Genomic DNA, 17077 nt, shown 5'->3' on the forward strand with positions numbered 1-17077 from the left:
AAGTTTAAAGATAATTGTATACTTAATATTTGAACTTATTAATCAATATGTATTAGTTTTGAAGTCAAAATTCACCATCTTTACTAAACAAATATATGTGGATATACTATTAAATATTTTATTCAAATATGTTATCGATCAACTCAATCATTCAGAAATAGCATGCGATATAACAGAGTGAAATAAGAGATAGGATTTTTTAAAATTTTTTAATCAGATAAACAAAAAAACAAAAAAAGACCTATTGCACAATTTTACACTTAACTCAAACAATATCGAAAATCACAATGACTTCATCATATGCCACAACACGAAATGTATATACAGTAATGCAATTTATGTTGCAACCATGTTGATTAATATTGATTTATCCATATCTATATATTGGTCGTCTTTTCCCTTTAAATATATATTACACGTTGATTAATTTATTATTTAATTATTTTATAATATTTAATACTTTGCTATCAATAAAGAATTATTGCTTATTAAATCTTTTGTATTGAACTATTCGAAAGTCCTGATATTTTGGACATCAATATCAAGAAGTTGAAAGGTAGGGGTTTTGAAACAAAATTGGTTTCATATCCAAAAGTAAAAATAGAAACTAATAACTTATTTATTAAATCTTATCTTATTCGAACTATGTTAGTCTTGATATTAAAAAGTTTACAAAGCTAAGAATTTTGAATAATATAACATGGCTCTAATTCAGTTGATATTATATTTGTACAATTTTTATATCACACACAAAAATAGCTTTCTCTCCAAGGATTTTTTTATGTATAAAATTTGAAAACTACACTCAACAATTAATAACAAAAAATGATTAAGAGTATAAAAGAAAATAAGATAACTGGGATAATTAGAGACAACGCCAAAATTCATAATGAAATATATTTCTTCCTTGATTGAGCTAGCTAAATGGAATTAACTTTCATTATTTTCATAAACGTACACTTTTTAATTTTATTTTGTTATCCAAATGCATTATTTATTAATTTTTAAAATTTATTGATATATGGTACACACATAAATTACGTGCCTAAAAACTAAGAAGGAAGTATATAAATAAAAACATAATAACTTGTGAAATCGAATAAAATTATATAAGTGGAATAAATTTTTATATGAATATAGAGATGATTGAGTACTTTTAATGCTGCATAAGAGTTTACTTAATGAGTTAGCTAAATAGGATATCATTATTTATAAGAATTTACACTTTTTCTTTAAATTTTATTTTCTAATTTTTAAAAACTTTATACGAATTGAAATAGCAACGGGCGCACGACTAGTATCCGGAAAAGTCCCGACACGCCATTCCAGATTCAACTATTTACTCAGCAGCTTTCATCTTCCGCAACCCATTCGAACATGAATCCTGATACCTCCAATAACCAAACAAATCCCACGAAAAGACCATTTGCAGAAATAGACAAACCAGCAACAATAAATTGCATGGTTGTAGCCATTGATCACAGCAACCTTTACTACACAGTCTGCTCAGTTTGTGAAAAAACTCTCTCTGACCCTTCTCCCAATACCCATTTTCCCAATTCTTCACTTCCCTTTTGCAAATACTGCAACTTTAACAATAATGGCTTCTTCAACCCTGCCCCTTCCGGTTCCAAACGCCTCTTTCGTGTCCTTGTAAGTAATTTCTTTCCTTTTTTTTAAAAAAATTATTCACCTCTGAGTTTTTTTACCTTATAGTGACCTGATTGTGAGTATATGTACTCACAGTGTGAAGATACACTATCAGTGTATAATGTTGTTATAACAAGTTACTTATCAATTTTACTTGGTAATCAGTTAATGTTTACCTGTATCACCTTATAAGTGACCTGATTGTTTAAATAAAATTTTACAATGTTTTAAATTTTTATTTTTATTTTTTTTGGTTGAAATTTTGGGTTTTTGCAGATTTCTATTGCTACAGACAAAAAGGTGGTTGTGGTGATAATGTTTGATAGAGCGGCTAGGGTTTTGTTTGGTTGCTCTGCTGATGAGTTCTTTGATTTTGCCAAGACTCATCCTTTTGCGGGTAAACTTAAATTAATTTCCATATTTTTTGTTATTTCCCATTTCTTCAGCTTGTTACAGTTGCATTACATTTTGCAGTTAACAATGTCACTTTCATCTACGCTTGAGATAAGTAGTATTCCCTCCGACCCACTGTATGTGACTTCTTTGACTAGGACACGAAGTTTAAAAAAGAAGAGAAGAAATTCTGAAATTCGTGGTCTAAAACAAGTAATGGACATTTGTGTTGCTATAAATCATCTAGTTAAGGGAACTAAGAAGTCTAAAGTTAAATTATTTTTGTATATAGGAAGATGTCGTTCTTTTTGGGACAACCCAAAAAAGGAAGTGTGCCACATAAATTGGGACAGAGGGAGTAGTAAATAAAAAATGCAATTTTTCCCTAGCTTCTATCATCATGTTAAGAGTTATAATTTGCTTCCCATTTGCTTTGGTAGTTATGTAATAAATCCAGTGTAATCCCATAAGTGGGTTCGGGGGAGGGTAGAATGTATGCGGACCTTATCCCTCTCTTGTGTAGATAGAGAGGTGGTTTCCGATAGACTTAGGAAAAGTATAGTCACAACATAGTTGAAAAGAAATATGGAGCAATAACAAGAAGCAGTAACAACAACATAGTAATAAGATAATCGAAGCAAAAGAGACAAACGGTAGTAGTAGAGATCTAAAAATCCACGAACAATGATGATACTACAGGTTTGAAAAAGTAAAAGCTCGACTATCTGCTAACCTTTTACTCTAATTCTCGACCTCCATTCTCTCTTATCTCTCAGTAAGCTACATATGTGCCATGTCATGCCTTAATCACCTCTTCCCATTGCTTTTTTTGCCTACCTCTACCTCTCCTTAGCCACCATGGCCGACCTCTCACACCTTCTCACTTCCCGCATCTTGTCCATCACGGGAGCCACTCCCACCGTATCTCGAATATCCTCATTCTTAATCTTTATCTCTCCAAGTATGCCCACATATCTATCTCAGCATCCTCGTTTCCACTACTTTCGACTTTTGGACATGCGAGTTCTTAATTGGCCGACACTCTCGCCTCATCAACAGAGTCGACCTAACAACCACTCTATATAACTTACCTCTAAATCTTGGTGGCACATTCTTATCACACAAGACGCCTGATGCGAGCCTCTATCTCTCATTGCTTGGTGACATATCTTGGTGACATATGTGCCATGTCATGCCTTAATCACCTCTTTCCATTGCTTTTTTTGCCTACCTCTACCTCTCCTTAGCCACCATGGCCGACCTCTCACACCTTCTCACTTCCCGCATCTTGTCCATCACGGGAGCCACTCCCACCGTATCTCGAATATCCTCATTCTTAATCTTTATCTCTCCAAGTATGCCCACATATCTATCTCAGCATCCTCGTTTCCACTACTTTCGACTTTTGGACATGCGAGTTCTTAATTGGCCGACACTCTCGCCTCATACAACAGAGTCGACCTAACAACCACTCTATATAACTTACCTCTAAATCTTGGTGGCACATTCTTATCACACAAGACGCCTGATGCGAGCCTCTATTTCATCCACCCCACTCTAATACGACATGTGACACCCTTGTCAATCTTTCCATTACCTTGGATTATTGACCCAAGATACTTGAGACTTCCTCTCTTAGGGATGACTTGGGTATCAAGCTTCACTTCCACTTCAGCTTCATGAGTCACATCACTAAACTTGCATTCCAAGTATTGACTTTTTTTTTTAAAAGAAAGAAATACAAAATATGAAAACATTTTTGTAGAAATTGAAAATTCTGATGAAACTTATTCTCTCCGTCCCAATTTATACGACAGTCTTTTCATTTTGAGACGTCCTAAAATGGTTGACACGATTTTATTGCAAATTCATTAATCTATTCAAATTTCATATTTCTGTTGAGATTTTTCTCCTTCAAACTAAACTTTAACCACTATTTTAGTATTTTCTTCCATTATTGCTAAACATAGTACATAAATCAAATTAATATCTTTGTGTCCAGTCAAAACTGGGATGGAGAAAGTGTTTCGTTAGGCTGACAAAGGCGGTCCAAGAATCTTATATCCAATTATTCTTCTGATGTTTTCCTGTGCCATTATGAAGAGGATTTAATTCTTCTGACTGATGTGAGAATGTTTTTATGCAGCTGCAGCTGCGGGTAGAGCTTTGGAAGGAGAAATGTTGAAAGTCACCTTGTCCCAACCAAAGAATGGGAATGCACGACATCTAAGAGTGGTATCAGTTTTGCCATTGCGGACAGGTTTTCAGCCTGTGATTGAGACCTTGAGGGAATTATATCGAGCAAAAGGTGATTCGTAGCTATTGTATTCAGGTGTTTGTGTATGAAATTTTTCTTGAGCAGCCTTAATGTTTGTGTACAGATGAATGCATCTTTTGTCAAGCATTAGCTTTCTCCTTTAACCACATGTTTGAGCTTGGCAGATCATGGGGCACGTCTCTTCAGAAAATATTCGCTTTAAATGAATGTGAAGTCAATCTTGAGAGCAGCCCAAAATTTGTTTAGTGAGCCATCTAACTGCCCCATGCTATATGTGCTATTCAATTATTCAAAGAGAGGATATCTAGATTTAAAAAAAAAACAATCTTGATGTAACTAAACTGGTTTAACCGATAGGAAATGCAGGTGATAAGTATATTGTCTTTCAAGCTAGAGAATTTTCTTTTAAGTTGGGTATAATGTCGATAAACGTCTGTATCTGAGCCAGACAGATAGGGCCCTGGATCAGCCATGTATTCATCTTGGTGGTAATTTAATAAAAAACACAGTAGGTGCAGGGGACAAGCACACAGTTTTTTAAACTAGTCCAAATATCTGATTGTAAAATTTCCTTTTAAGTTGGTATGTCAATACAGCTTGTACCAGAGTCAGAGGGGTTAGGGCATTGGATCAGCTGTGTATTCGTTTTTGCGATCAGCTATGTGTTAATATAGGTTATCAAGAGAAACTATATAAAGTTATACACCTAGCTGTGACAATTAATTTGTTGTGCTCGTACTGCTTGAGCTTCACCAACAAGAGGGGAAAAAAGGATGAAAATTTTGTAAGTATTGATCAATATTTCAGGGTTTAAAGTGTTCTTACGTCCTGAGGTTTGGGGAAAAATACTGAAACAACCAGTTCTTGATCTTGGTTAAGCTAAAAAATAGATTAGTTATATTGGTCTAGCTGTTCTGTTTAACCTCCTTCCATATGAGGAAATTGCAAAAGAATATTGAAGATTGATAATGAATCAGAATAGCTGAGATGTTTTCTCAGTTCTTGTTGAATTTGCCTGTGTATGCCCTTTTCTTATACCAAGAAAACTGTTTGTTGCCCCAATAGCCTTTTGTGAAAAATGCTTGGCAGATCTTAGATGCAAAAGGTTTTACATGATTAATTATTTCGACAGTGGGCGATGCACAATCCAAGGTAGGGGGATAACAAATCTCAATAGCAAACAGTGTGCTTCACTATATATTATGATTAATCCAATTTTAGAAGAATATATTCACCTCAAAGATATAAACATTTCATAAACAGGTGAAATGTATCTACATGATTTTCTATGTTTTGATGGAACTATAAGCTGGAAAAATGTTAAATCTGTTTCAGTTAAGTGTGGTTCTTAAATTGATGCTTCACATGTGAGCAAGATGATCTTCTTAGGACAATTTGCCTTGAGTAGTCCACCTCTGGAGCATTTCGAGTGCTGCCTTAGGTTGGTCCATTGGCACCATATGACCTGCATCATTGACTTTGAGGAAAGTCAGAGGTCCATAGCTCTTTTGAATTCCTTTCTCCTCACCATCTACTGTGAAAGAAACAGATGGTGCAGCCGCAAAGTTATTCTGCCCAGACCACTCCACTGCATGCACCCAGTTTGAGTTCCCTGTCCATGTCAAGAAACAATAGTTTAGTCATTAGCTCGTACCTTTTAGATTATTATATGAATCTATTTCTGTCACAGGTGAATGAAGCTTACCAAGCCAGTTGCAGATAAGGTCATACTCTCCAGCGTAAATGAGTAGATTGACACCATCCTCAAGAAGTGAAGGAATACCTACTTCAAGATTCTTCATCCAGTCCGTCTCCATTGCCTGATAAACTGTAGAACTACACGATACAAAGTCAATGCTGTTGGGAACACCAAGGGCTTGCTTAACTTGGTCATCGTTGAGGTAAGTTTCCATTCCCGAGAAGTCATAGCAGAGGTTCCCCTCACAGATCTTGCGGATGTCATAGTACTGCAGGTTAAGGTCACAAATCCATGTAATGGTTAGAAACAAAACGTGTTTATAGTTATATAACACCATTGTCTCATTGAAAAAGAAAGTATTAAGTTCTGCATTCTTACATTTTTATCGCCCACAACGTCCATTATACTGTTGAAGATGTTTGTGCAACGACCAAATGCATTCAAGCAAGCATCATCACTACCTTTTCCTACAAATATATTCGCCAACCATGTAAAGAATATTTTCTATTGCATTTAAGGAAAGGTTCTTGAGGATAAGGGAAAGAGATTCAAAGGTTTGTTTTTTATTTTTTGAATTTAACTTCGATATACTGACAGTTTAACATAAACACTAAGTGGGATAAAGAGTTACCGCAAAGCCTAATTTCTTGTTGACATTGTGGATATAATTCATTTATGGCGTCGTAATCAGTTTGATTGATCAATTTCATGTCCAATGCATAGTCAGTGTAGGCTTTGTACTGGATTTCTGGGTTGGTTAGTCCATTACCAATGGCAAATCCCTGATCAAATAGGCATACACATAAGTCCAACAACAACAAGTTGAAAAATACTGAAGAATGACATACTATTAAAGATAAAAGGTACCTTGAGGTTTATGTTAATTCCTTCTTTGTTTTTGTTTCCTTGGTTAACACGAGAAGCAAATGCAGGAATATAATGCCCAGCATATGATTCTCCAGTAATGTAAAAATCATTATTTACATAATCAGGATGTGCCTTGAAGAATTCCTATTGTCAAATACATCATATATTTAGAATAGCATTAATCTACCATTTCAAAGTACAGCAAACAAAAAAAATTAAAGAAAAAAGGGAGCAAACCTGTAAGAAGTCATAAAGGTCATTGCTTACACCCGTTTCATTGTGACGAACGTCACTATCATCAGTACTATAGCTGAAACCAGTTCCCGTTGGTTGATCAACGTATATAAGGTTTGAGACCTGACAATTAACAATAATTAACATGAGTACTATTCATATTTTTAACTAATGAAGAATTAGCACAAAAAAGTCATATAAGTTAGTAAGAGTTGAACTACTTTTGAATTCATAAAAATTTCTACTAAGTCACAACTAATGAAGAGCAAAACGTCAAAGAAGATAAGTTAGTTGGTAAAAAGAGACTTTACATGATTGAAAAAAGTTTAATATAACAACTTGCTCTTTATCGTATCCAAAATATCTAACCCAACTTTTCTTGAAATGAATTGTTTATATTAAGTAACGAAATATACAAAGTATTAAAAGAAAAAAAAAAGGAAAAGAACAAGAACCTTGTCCCAGCCGAAATCATTCCAGACAAGAGACATGTTGTCAGATAATTTAAAAGGTCCATTTTCATAAAACAAAGCCAATTCACTGCTACATCCTGGCCCTCCTGTTAACCATATCACTACTGGATCATTCTTGTTGCTCCTCGATTCAAAGAAAAAATAGAACATCCTACAACAAAACAAAACATTTGCATTAATAAAACAATAAAACAAAAACTCAACAATAAAAGACAAGCCCGGTGATAAAGCATTCCGCAGTGTCCGGAGAAGTGCCGTAACCCTAGGAATATGATGTAAACAACCTATCCTAATAGAAGCATTAGTGACTGCTTCCACTGCTCAAACCCATGACCTATAGGTCACACAGAGACAACTTTACCGTTAATCTAACACTTCCTATCAAAGAAACTCAATAATGACATTGAAATATAATGGGCAAATATCACTTTTAGTCTGCGCCAGAAACTATTTACATTCGATAGCCAAAAAAGGGTACAAAATTTGTATAACTTTTGTGTATAACATATAGGATATATATATATCTATATATATATACAAAAAATATGTACTTTTTCGGCTATTATTTTGATAACGGCTATACAATGACATTTTCTCAAATATAATCATAATATAAAATCAATACCTTGCAGCTTTAGTATGTGCAAGACGAAAATAACCAGCGTGATGACCCAAGTCTTGGACAGTTGCACCAGAATCACCAAGATAAGGTAAATTCAATTTCTTTTCAAATAATCTCTCTTCATTGGCTAGTGCAATATTATCATTCGAAGAAATAATATTGATATTATGTTTAGGAAACAAGTTAAGTTGTCTGATAAATTTTTCAGCCATTGTTACTGGGAATTTTTTCTGGTTTATTATAGGCTTATGAAAAGGCAAGAAAGACTTTGATGATAATGAAAGAGCAATATGAGAAAAAGAAACAAGAAACAAAGCAAGAAAGGGAATTAGAGAGAAAGAAGAAGCCATTTTTTTCCTAAAGATTTTGAATATTTGAGTTGTAGAAAGAGTGTTGAAGTTTATTTATAAGGAGGGAATATGAGTGTGAAATGAATTATTATACTGTGTGTGTGTGTGAAAGTGAAAGAGGGAGGAAAGTGGGGGAAGAAACATGGGATTTAACAGTTTGTTTACAATGCTACTAATTTGGACAATTATTAATTTTTGGGAGGGAAATAGGTGCATGAAATAGGAAATGATATATATTCTCCGTTCACATCTTTTTACTTCTTTTTTGGTTTTATCTATTTTTTCTTATAATATTACAGCGGGTTCGATACTAATTAGGCGTTTTTTGTAATAAATTAATTTCACATTTTGATTTATCATTTCTGAAAGAAAAAGCGAATTTATCCCATACAATTAGCATTATTCCACGGGTTCGAGCCGTGGAAACAACCACTAATACTTGCATTAAAGTAAGTTGTCTACATCATACCCTTTGGGGTGCAGCTCTTTCCGAGACCCTGTGTGAATGCAAAATATTTTGTGCACTAACTTGCCTTTTTTTAATAAGCATTATTTTTAAAGTAAATATTTTGGCAGCATTTCTTTTTCTTTACAATGCTGCTAATTTGGACAACTCAAGTTAACTACTTAATGAAATGTTAAACTTGTTTAATGAAATAGTCCACTTAACCTAGAAGTCAAGGAGCAAAATGAGTTGTAGTTAGAAATTTCTGAAACCTTCAAAAATAGCCTAAAATTATCAATGCATTAAACTATCTTAGGAGAGAGATTATGTTTGTGAAGGAAAAATCCTTAATTGGAGGGAGTTTCTTAATTAGCATTAAATATAGGGAGGTAAAAAAAATTGAAATATTACAAGTTTCCTTTCAAGAATAAAAGAAACAAAATCTTATAAGAAGTGAAATCTATGTTTCTATACTTTATTATGTCTTTCTTCTGAACTTCTTCGTCCCATTTTGTTTTATTAGATTTTACTTTTCATTAGTTCTGAAATTTTAACTACATATTTTAGTTTTTCCCCTTTAAGGTGTTACTTGTATTATTACCTCAATCATTAAAGAAGTTCACATGAATATTATAAATGGATTTAGCGATAATTAAGGATGTTAAATGACACTATATAAATTTAATAGGATTAGAAATTTTAATTATGAAGGGCGGTGTGTTCACAATTGCTTAAGTGAAAGCTGTCAAATCCCACTAATTGCGAAAATTATTATAATTGGGGGAAATTGATACTATAATTAACAATTAAGTATGTGGCTTTAGAGAATCCAATATACTTACGCAATTATATCGTCAATTGAATGCATTTAATTAATCGAATCTGTTAAGCGTAGCCGTCGATCAATTTTCTATGTTCTTTTAACAATATAAATGAAAATAATTGCTTAATATTCTATTAGTTAAGAGAGTTTGGTCACGAGAATTGTGTCTGTGTTTTTTTAGTATACTAGTATCCATAAATGTGCGTTGCACGTTAATGACATGTGATGGTTTAAATATTTAAATCATTTAAAAGCCAAAAAATATTATTAAATTAGCATAGTACGTGAATTCAAAATGAAAGGACATCATTAGAACTTACACAAATGATCAATTTAGTCATGTTAGTTAGATAATTACGTATTACAGTTTAAAAGTATTTGATGTGATGGTATCTTACTGGACACTTCTTTATAGATGATGTGTTTTTTGTGTATGTTTCTTTCTAATGCTTTGGTTGCTCTGCCATAACCAGAACTCTTGTTGTCAATATTGATATTACTCTTGAAAGTGCAACATATAGTTGTTCGTGCAAGAAAATATATTGCAATAAATATAGTTTAATATTTAGGATGTTTGTTCTTGTGCTTTATTTATCATACTTGTAAAATATAAACATACCTAAAATTATTTTCACACAAATTTAAAAGGATATTCTTTAGTTTCGGAAGACGAAAGTTGAATTCGAGGATAAAAATATACTTAGAAGTATATTGACCAGTATCATAATTTTCCCATGTATTATGTTATTGTCAAAACTTCTATATACCATCTATGTGCCATTACATAAACTATTCGGCGGATCTAATTTTTTCAGTAGCATGATGGGCATATTTTTTTTTTCAAAATCAATATATATGCAATGCAAGATCAATTTTAACTTAGTATATTATATATATGGTGACACTAACATATGTAAGAATTAATAAACTTGACAACAAACATGTGTGGTAGAAGGCCATTTGGTATTAAAGTACTTAAGTATTCTTCTTGATAGCAATTATTGGTATCATCTCCTGCTGAGTCAAAAATAGAAAAATATTTTATTTTTACCACACACACATATATATATAAACTATTTTTACAATATTAGTTATAAATATATGATTACTAATTAATGTATATTCATGAAAAAAAATATCTTAAATATCAAATATAATATTATTTATACTTATAAAAATTTATAAGGAATATATTTATTATATTAACTTTTAAGTTTTGATAATTAATTTATTTAAAATTTAATTTAACTGTGTAATTACACTTGTGCAACCAAACAGTAAATTTGTAATTACACTGTAATTATACTATGACAAACAAACAACTCGTTGTAATTACACAACTATGTAATTATTAGGCTGTGTAATTACTATCGTAATAATTAAATCAATTCCAATTACCCGGTAACTTTCCAAACAGACCCTTAATTTCCTGGACATTGGGATCCAGCATTTGAAACATTCTTATTTCTCTTAAGAGGAACGTGGCCCTTAAAAAACGTATACGCAAGGACTAATCCCGCCCCCCCCCCCCCCCCTTTTTTTTTTTGGTTTTATTAAAGCAATGAGAAATTAAGCCTATTCTTGAATCTTGATCAAAGAAATCAACACTTTATTTAATTTGGAAACTTAAATTATTATGCCAGCTAATGTTTTACGTAATATATTTTCATATATTTATATACTATTTATTCTTTCTAAAATGCTTATCTGTACATTTTATTTTTTCTAATGATAATTGGTACCAACTGGAGAAGTGACTTGACTTTAAGAAATGTAGACCATCAGCTTAAATTTCTAAATCGATTAACTAAAAAACAAAAGAGCAAAAAACATAAGTAGGCAAAATTTCAGGAAATATTCCACTTGGGTAGCAGCTAATGTATTTTACACATTAGGCCACTAAATATTTATATTTCTAGCAAGAAATCTTATAAAGATACCCCTAAAATCAAGCATCAAAATCTTTCGTTTCCTTTATAGTTTCAGTTTCACTTGGATTCTGCTCCACAATTAATATGATTCCTAAGTTAGAGTCTGATAATTTGGTTATACGTAACGGCAATAATCTCTCCCATTCTATATATTGCATATATTATACGAGAAACAAACTAGCAGAAAGAAAACAACTAAATATTTGGTTTATTTGTTCTGCCATGGATAACAAAATCACTATTTTGGTTCAACATAGCGGGGAATGGGATATGCAACACAGGTTTAAAATTTTTAGCGTTGATGGTTTGTTGATCAATATAGATTGGGATTTTAAATCTTTTCGTTCGGAGATATCAAAGATCCTTGGAGTTGATGCAAACAGTGATACGATGGATATTGAATTTTCCACCAATAAATATATACGACGACAGGAGTTTGGGCTTGTACGTGAAGTTGAAAAGGAAAAATTTGTCATTCACTGATTATCCTTTGTGTATAAGTAAGAAGGAGTCAGTTAATGATGGTACATGCTCGAATTCGGTTGTAAACGAATCGAACTTCAATGTTTTTCTGAATTTGACAATGGTTGACAATCTGGAAACCACTGAATTTTTTAGTTCTGAAAATGAGGAGGACTATGATGTTATGCAGATCAATGAATATGGTATTATTGACAACAATAAACATCAAGAGGTTATTGAAGGCCAGTTATACAAAAACAAGGATGTACTGCAAAATGTTATGAAACATCTTGCAATCCAAGAGAAGTTCCAATTTAAGGTTGAGCGTTCAAATAAGACCAGGTAAACATGAAGTTAATGTCATGTTGTATGAAATTTAATATATAACAGTTTCATAAAAGGATGCAGAAGGACTAAAAATATGCAACATATTATCTGAAATAAACTTAAATTACACATGTATATTTTTCAGCTAGTATCATTGAGAGACTAACAGTAACGTTTGTGTTTTCGGTTTGTATATGCACGAATTATACTTGGAATTATGGTTGTTTTATGTCTATATCAGTAGGTTTCAAACTAGCTTTTAGCTAAGTTACATTGTTATTTTATAATTGAAATCAAAACAGTTATTAATATATGTAGTATAATCATATTGCAGGTATTATCTCGTATGTGTGGATGATCAATGCTCACGGAATCTCAAGCCTAAACACCTCGAATATATTTAAGGTGAGAAAGTTTGAAAAAGTTCACACATGTGAAAATAATTCCAGATTATTTTCACAATGGCAGGCTACCTCAAATCTCGTTGGAAGTTTGATAATGAACAAGTTAGATGATCCTAAACTAGAGTATACTCCGACAGAAATACAACGTGACACCAAAAGGGAACATGGAGTTGATTTGAACTATATGAAAGCATGGAGGTCGAAGGAAAAAGCTTTCGAGCTGCTGAGAGGTAAACCAATCGATTCGTACAATAAAGTGCCGAGGTTTCTGTATATGTTAATGCATACAAATCCTGGATCTGTGACAAGGTTGGAAAAGTCAGATGACGGCTGCTTCTTATATGTATATGTGGCACTCTACACATCAATTAGGGTGGGAGTGCTGCATCCCTAATGTAGTTGTTGATGACAGCTTTTTAAAATCAACGCACAGAGGGACCTTACTAATGGCTTGCATGCAAGATGCGGCAGGTTAGTTCAAGTATACCTTCATTGAATATAATGTGGTAACTAGAAATCACATGTAGTATATTTTATTTATTGTATAAAGCTTGTATTATTAATAATATCCTTATACTCTTACGTAAAATCCATTTTTCCATTTAATATGTTGTACAATATAAACTTAAGTAAAGTTATTTTTTGTGATGTTCAATCAGGTAAAATATTCCATATCAAAATTATTGTCGCCATAAAGAAAATTGATCGTAATACCGGCAAATCCGCGTGAAAATTATCGGAAGCGTGAATTAGTGAATGCTAAATAGGAGAAGAAGAAATATCCAGAGTATATGAAGGCTCCAACAGCGAGATACGTTGATGGAGATACAAAACTAAAAAATACGGAGAGAGAGAAAGTAAGAAAAAAGGTACTTCCTTGATTAGTGCAATCCCTTAATTTATTAAATATTGAGACTAATTTTTATAATCTGCTACAAATGTAAAAAAAAAGTGCTTTATGAAATAAACGAGAAATGCTATTATTTATTTAAATAATAATTAAAAAAGGATCAAGCATGTAAAAATCTCAAAACAGGAGCGGTTTCTAGTGTATAGGGTCAAATGATAATGCCGTTAAAATGGGCTTGGCCCATGAGGCCAGCCCAACCCAGCCCGCTACCTGGATAGGGTTGGGTTGGGATTATTTTAGCCCATTTAAAATTGAGGCTTATAAGCCCGGCCCAAGTCAGCTAGCTGGCCCTTGAGGCTTGACCGAGGCTGGGCCTGGGCTGGCCCGTGGGCCAAAAATTAATTAAATTCATATTTAAAAAAGTAAAAACTAAAATAATATTAACTATAATCCACATTTTCCAACCTTAGAATTCTCATTTATCCTTCTATATCAACTAGAATTCATATTTTTGATATGCATGTAGTATGACAAGATTAGTTTTTCTTTCGCTTAATTAACAACGAACTAGGAAAGTTTTAAGTGGCCAATAGTAATTTTTTTCAAAAGAAATATTACTTTAACGGGCCAATGATCAGTTTGGTTACTTTAATATATTATTAATTATTAAATTGCTCTTCAGTATAGAAAAAGGTCAAGTTTTAATACCCAAAGAAAATTGAAAAACACTAGCAAATTTCATAAATTTTAAAAAATTTCATAGACTATAATGATGAAATCAACAAATAATGTTAAACCTAAATTAAAAAATCATAACATATAAACTTATCGAAGCACTTCCTGAATCTAAGGAAAGTGAAAGAAAAGTACTAAAAAAATATTCATGTAACGTTACAAAAAGAAGAGCTAGAGATATAGAGAATTTGCATTTCAATTACGAGATTCCTTATCAAATATCAAGATTCTTGTACACTCTAAATAAACAGAAGTCGTTCATATGATTAAGAGATTATGTCACGAAAAAATATCTAAAGATTTGAAGAAATATTTTTTTCTAAAAAAGTTGAAGGGCCGGCCCGCCCTAGCCCGCAACCCTTTTAGGACTGGGCTGGCTGGCCGTTTTAAGGCCCATATAGATGGAGGGCCAGCCCGCCCTAACCCACCAAATTTAAAAGCCCACGAAACTTGAGCTGGGTTGGACTGGGCTATCCCATTTTGACAGTTCTACAAATTATGATTGAAGAAGTCTAAACAAGTCAATAATTGATCGATTATTGTGTCAAATACTACGTCTCTGTCACTTGTAGGATCAACACACTTACTATTGCCTCCACCACCACTAGAGGTTGTGGTGGTATTACGAAAATGCGATTCCTTTATCTTTAATAAACACTTTCTTCTTTAATAAGTCTTGTACGGTATAAACCTAAATTAGATAGTCTCGTAATTTAAATACTAGACGGTTAAAAAAATTAATTGCCCGACCACTATTACTGTTAGCTCCTTGACAAGGTTCCTCGGCAGGTATGGGTTGTGACAAGGATTTTCATAATGGCTTTGGCACACAACCTGAAAAAGGGGGGAACATCATGACAGACAACTCGGTATGACGGACTATGCGGGGTTGACAAACACACCTTGAACGGAAGTAAGACGCATTTCACTTGGACGTGCGGGTTGGCATAACAATGGCAAGGCAAATCCATGTCAAAGTAAGGGCAAAGACATGGTAAGGCAATGCAGGACAAACAATGACAATTGATGCAGGCAGATTTGATCAAGTTAGGGTCGACTTGACATAAGCGGACAGCTGTGGCAATGAGCGTGTGCGGCTAAGTCAGTGGGCGGCAAGTTGTGGCCATGACATTGGTGCGGAGCAGTGTCAAAGGGCAAGGCTGGGCGCAATGCCAGCCTTGGGCACACAACACCTGGGCAAAACAGGCACATGCAGTGCACATGCAGCAGTTGCGAAACGTGTGCAAGGCACATGAGAGGCAGTTGGTGGTTACAAACCACATCTAAAACATGGCTGATCATGGGCTAAAAGTGTGTGCACGCTTTTATAGTTGTCTTAACATGTTTGCCCATCAGTTGGGGCTTGTAAACTGATTGTTTAAATCCTGCCTTATAAATATGTGCACAGGCTAAACAAGGCAGAAAAACTTAGTCTTGTGGCAAGTGTTACCCAATTTCGTCTAAGTGTATTCCTAAGGGTAGGAAATTATTTTTGGGGCAGGGAACTAGAGTTTTTGATCACGCCCAACTTTGCCTTATAAAAAAGAACAAAGCGGTCGTTGCAAATATAATCCGGTTTATAAGTCCGGAGTCGAATCCCACAGAGAACTAAGGCTTAGCTACAGTTGTTCACTATCACCAAGAATACAAGCTTGAAAAATTCTTACCTTATAGATATTAAGATTCTTGTGTTTAACTAACTAACTAATAAATTAAAATAATTAATTAACACTAAAGATACTACAGGTTGGAGAAAAGATTAAGGAGGTCTAGAGTTATGATTCCCCAATTGTCGGAATCCTTCCCGCTATGTCTTCTATAATTTCGCCTAAGTATTCTCTACCGATCATGAGCGCTCTGCGTGTTGTAATTCTCTTCCAAGTAATTACGATAATTTACTAGACATACTCTCCCGAATTACGCTAGCTAGCCTTAATTACAGCTCACTTAGATCTCACTCAAGGTTTCGTTATCCCTAATCTCACCTTTAAACCCTTACGTCGGGAGTGATGTTGTTCAACAACTACCTAAATATGCACTCTCTCCCGAGTAATACATACTAAATAGGCACAGCTAATTGAGGGCCCTTCAATCAACTACTATAGTTGAACAAATAGGGAAAATACTACAACTCAATTATATAAAAACATAACAAGAATTTATCCTACAAAAGGTTCCATCAAAACCCTAAATAACAGATTAGCTATTCATAATAGTATGCAAAACTACAATACTAAAAGTCATAACCAACAATGAAAAATAGGAAGAGGAAGGAAAATCTCGTAGAAGAATTCCTCGCCTTGCTCCTATTGTGTCTCTACCTCCTTAGGTCGAATCTGTGTCTCAAATTTGTCCAACATCCTCAAACTACCGTTTTTCCATGTATATATACCAATTAGGGTTGGGCCTAAATAATTACACCTTCTCCTACGCGAAAAAGGACATATTTTCCGGACAGGACGTGCGCGGCCGCTTATCCACTTTGATTCTGCCTGACGAGCGCGGCCTGAGCGCAGCCGTGCATTTGACACGCA

At 33.7% G+C, this 17077-nt stretch overlaps 2 protein-coding genes across 2 annotated transcripts; one reads left to right on the forward strand and one right to left on the reverse strand.

The window, feature by feature from the left end:
• Nucleotides 1–1309: 1309 nt before the first annotated feature.
• LOC104225651 (uncharacterized) lies at nucleotides 1310–6376 on the forward strand. Its single transcript, XM_009777496.2, has 4 exons — nucleotides 1310–1653; nucleotides 1927–2047; nucleotides 4190–4351; nucleotides 6012–6376. Exons 1-4 carry the CDS (start codon nucleotides 1378–1380, stop codon nucleotides 6017–6019), a joined length of 567 nt encoding a protein of 188 aa, XP_009775798.1. The 5' UTR covers nucleotides 1310–1377; the 3' UTR covers nucleotides 6020–6376.
• LOC104225650 (serine carboxypeptidase-like) lies at nucleotides 5475–8719 on the reverse strand. The gene is made up of 8 exons (XM_009777495.2): nucleotides 8220–8719; nucleotides 7577–7745; nucleotides 7125–7244; nucleotides 6888–7031; nucleotides 6652–6802; nucleotides 6399–6487; nucleotides 6027–6288; nucleotides 5475–5933 (listed from the first exon to the last, which is right to left on the reverse strand). Exons 1-8 carry the CDS (start codon nucleotides 8564–8566, stop codon nucleotides 5707–5709), a joined length of 1509 nt encoding a protein of 502 aa, XP_009775797.1. The 5' UTR covers nucleotides 8567–8719; the 3' UTR covers nucleotides 5475–5706.
• Between the last annotated feature and the right edge of the window lie 8358 nt (nucleotides 8720–17077).

This window comes from Nicotiana sylvestris, chromosome 11, assembly GCF_000393655.2.
Source record: "Nicotiana sylvestris chromosome 11, ASM39365v2, whole genome shotgun sequence".
Taxonomy (NCBI): domain Eukaryota; kingdom Viridiplantae; phylum Streptophyta; class Magnoliopsida; order Solanales; family Solanaceae; genus Nicotiana; species Nicotiana sylvestris.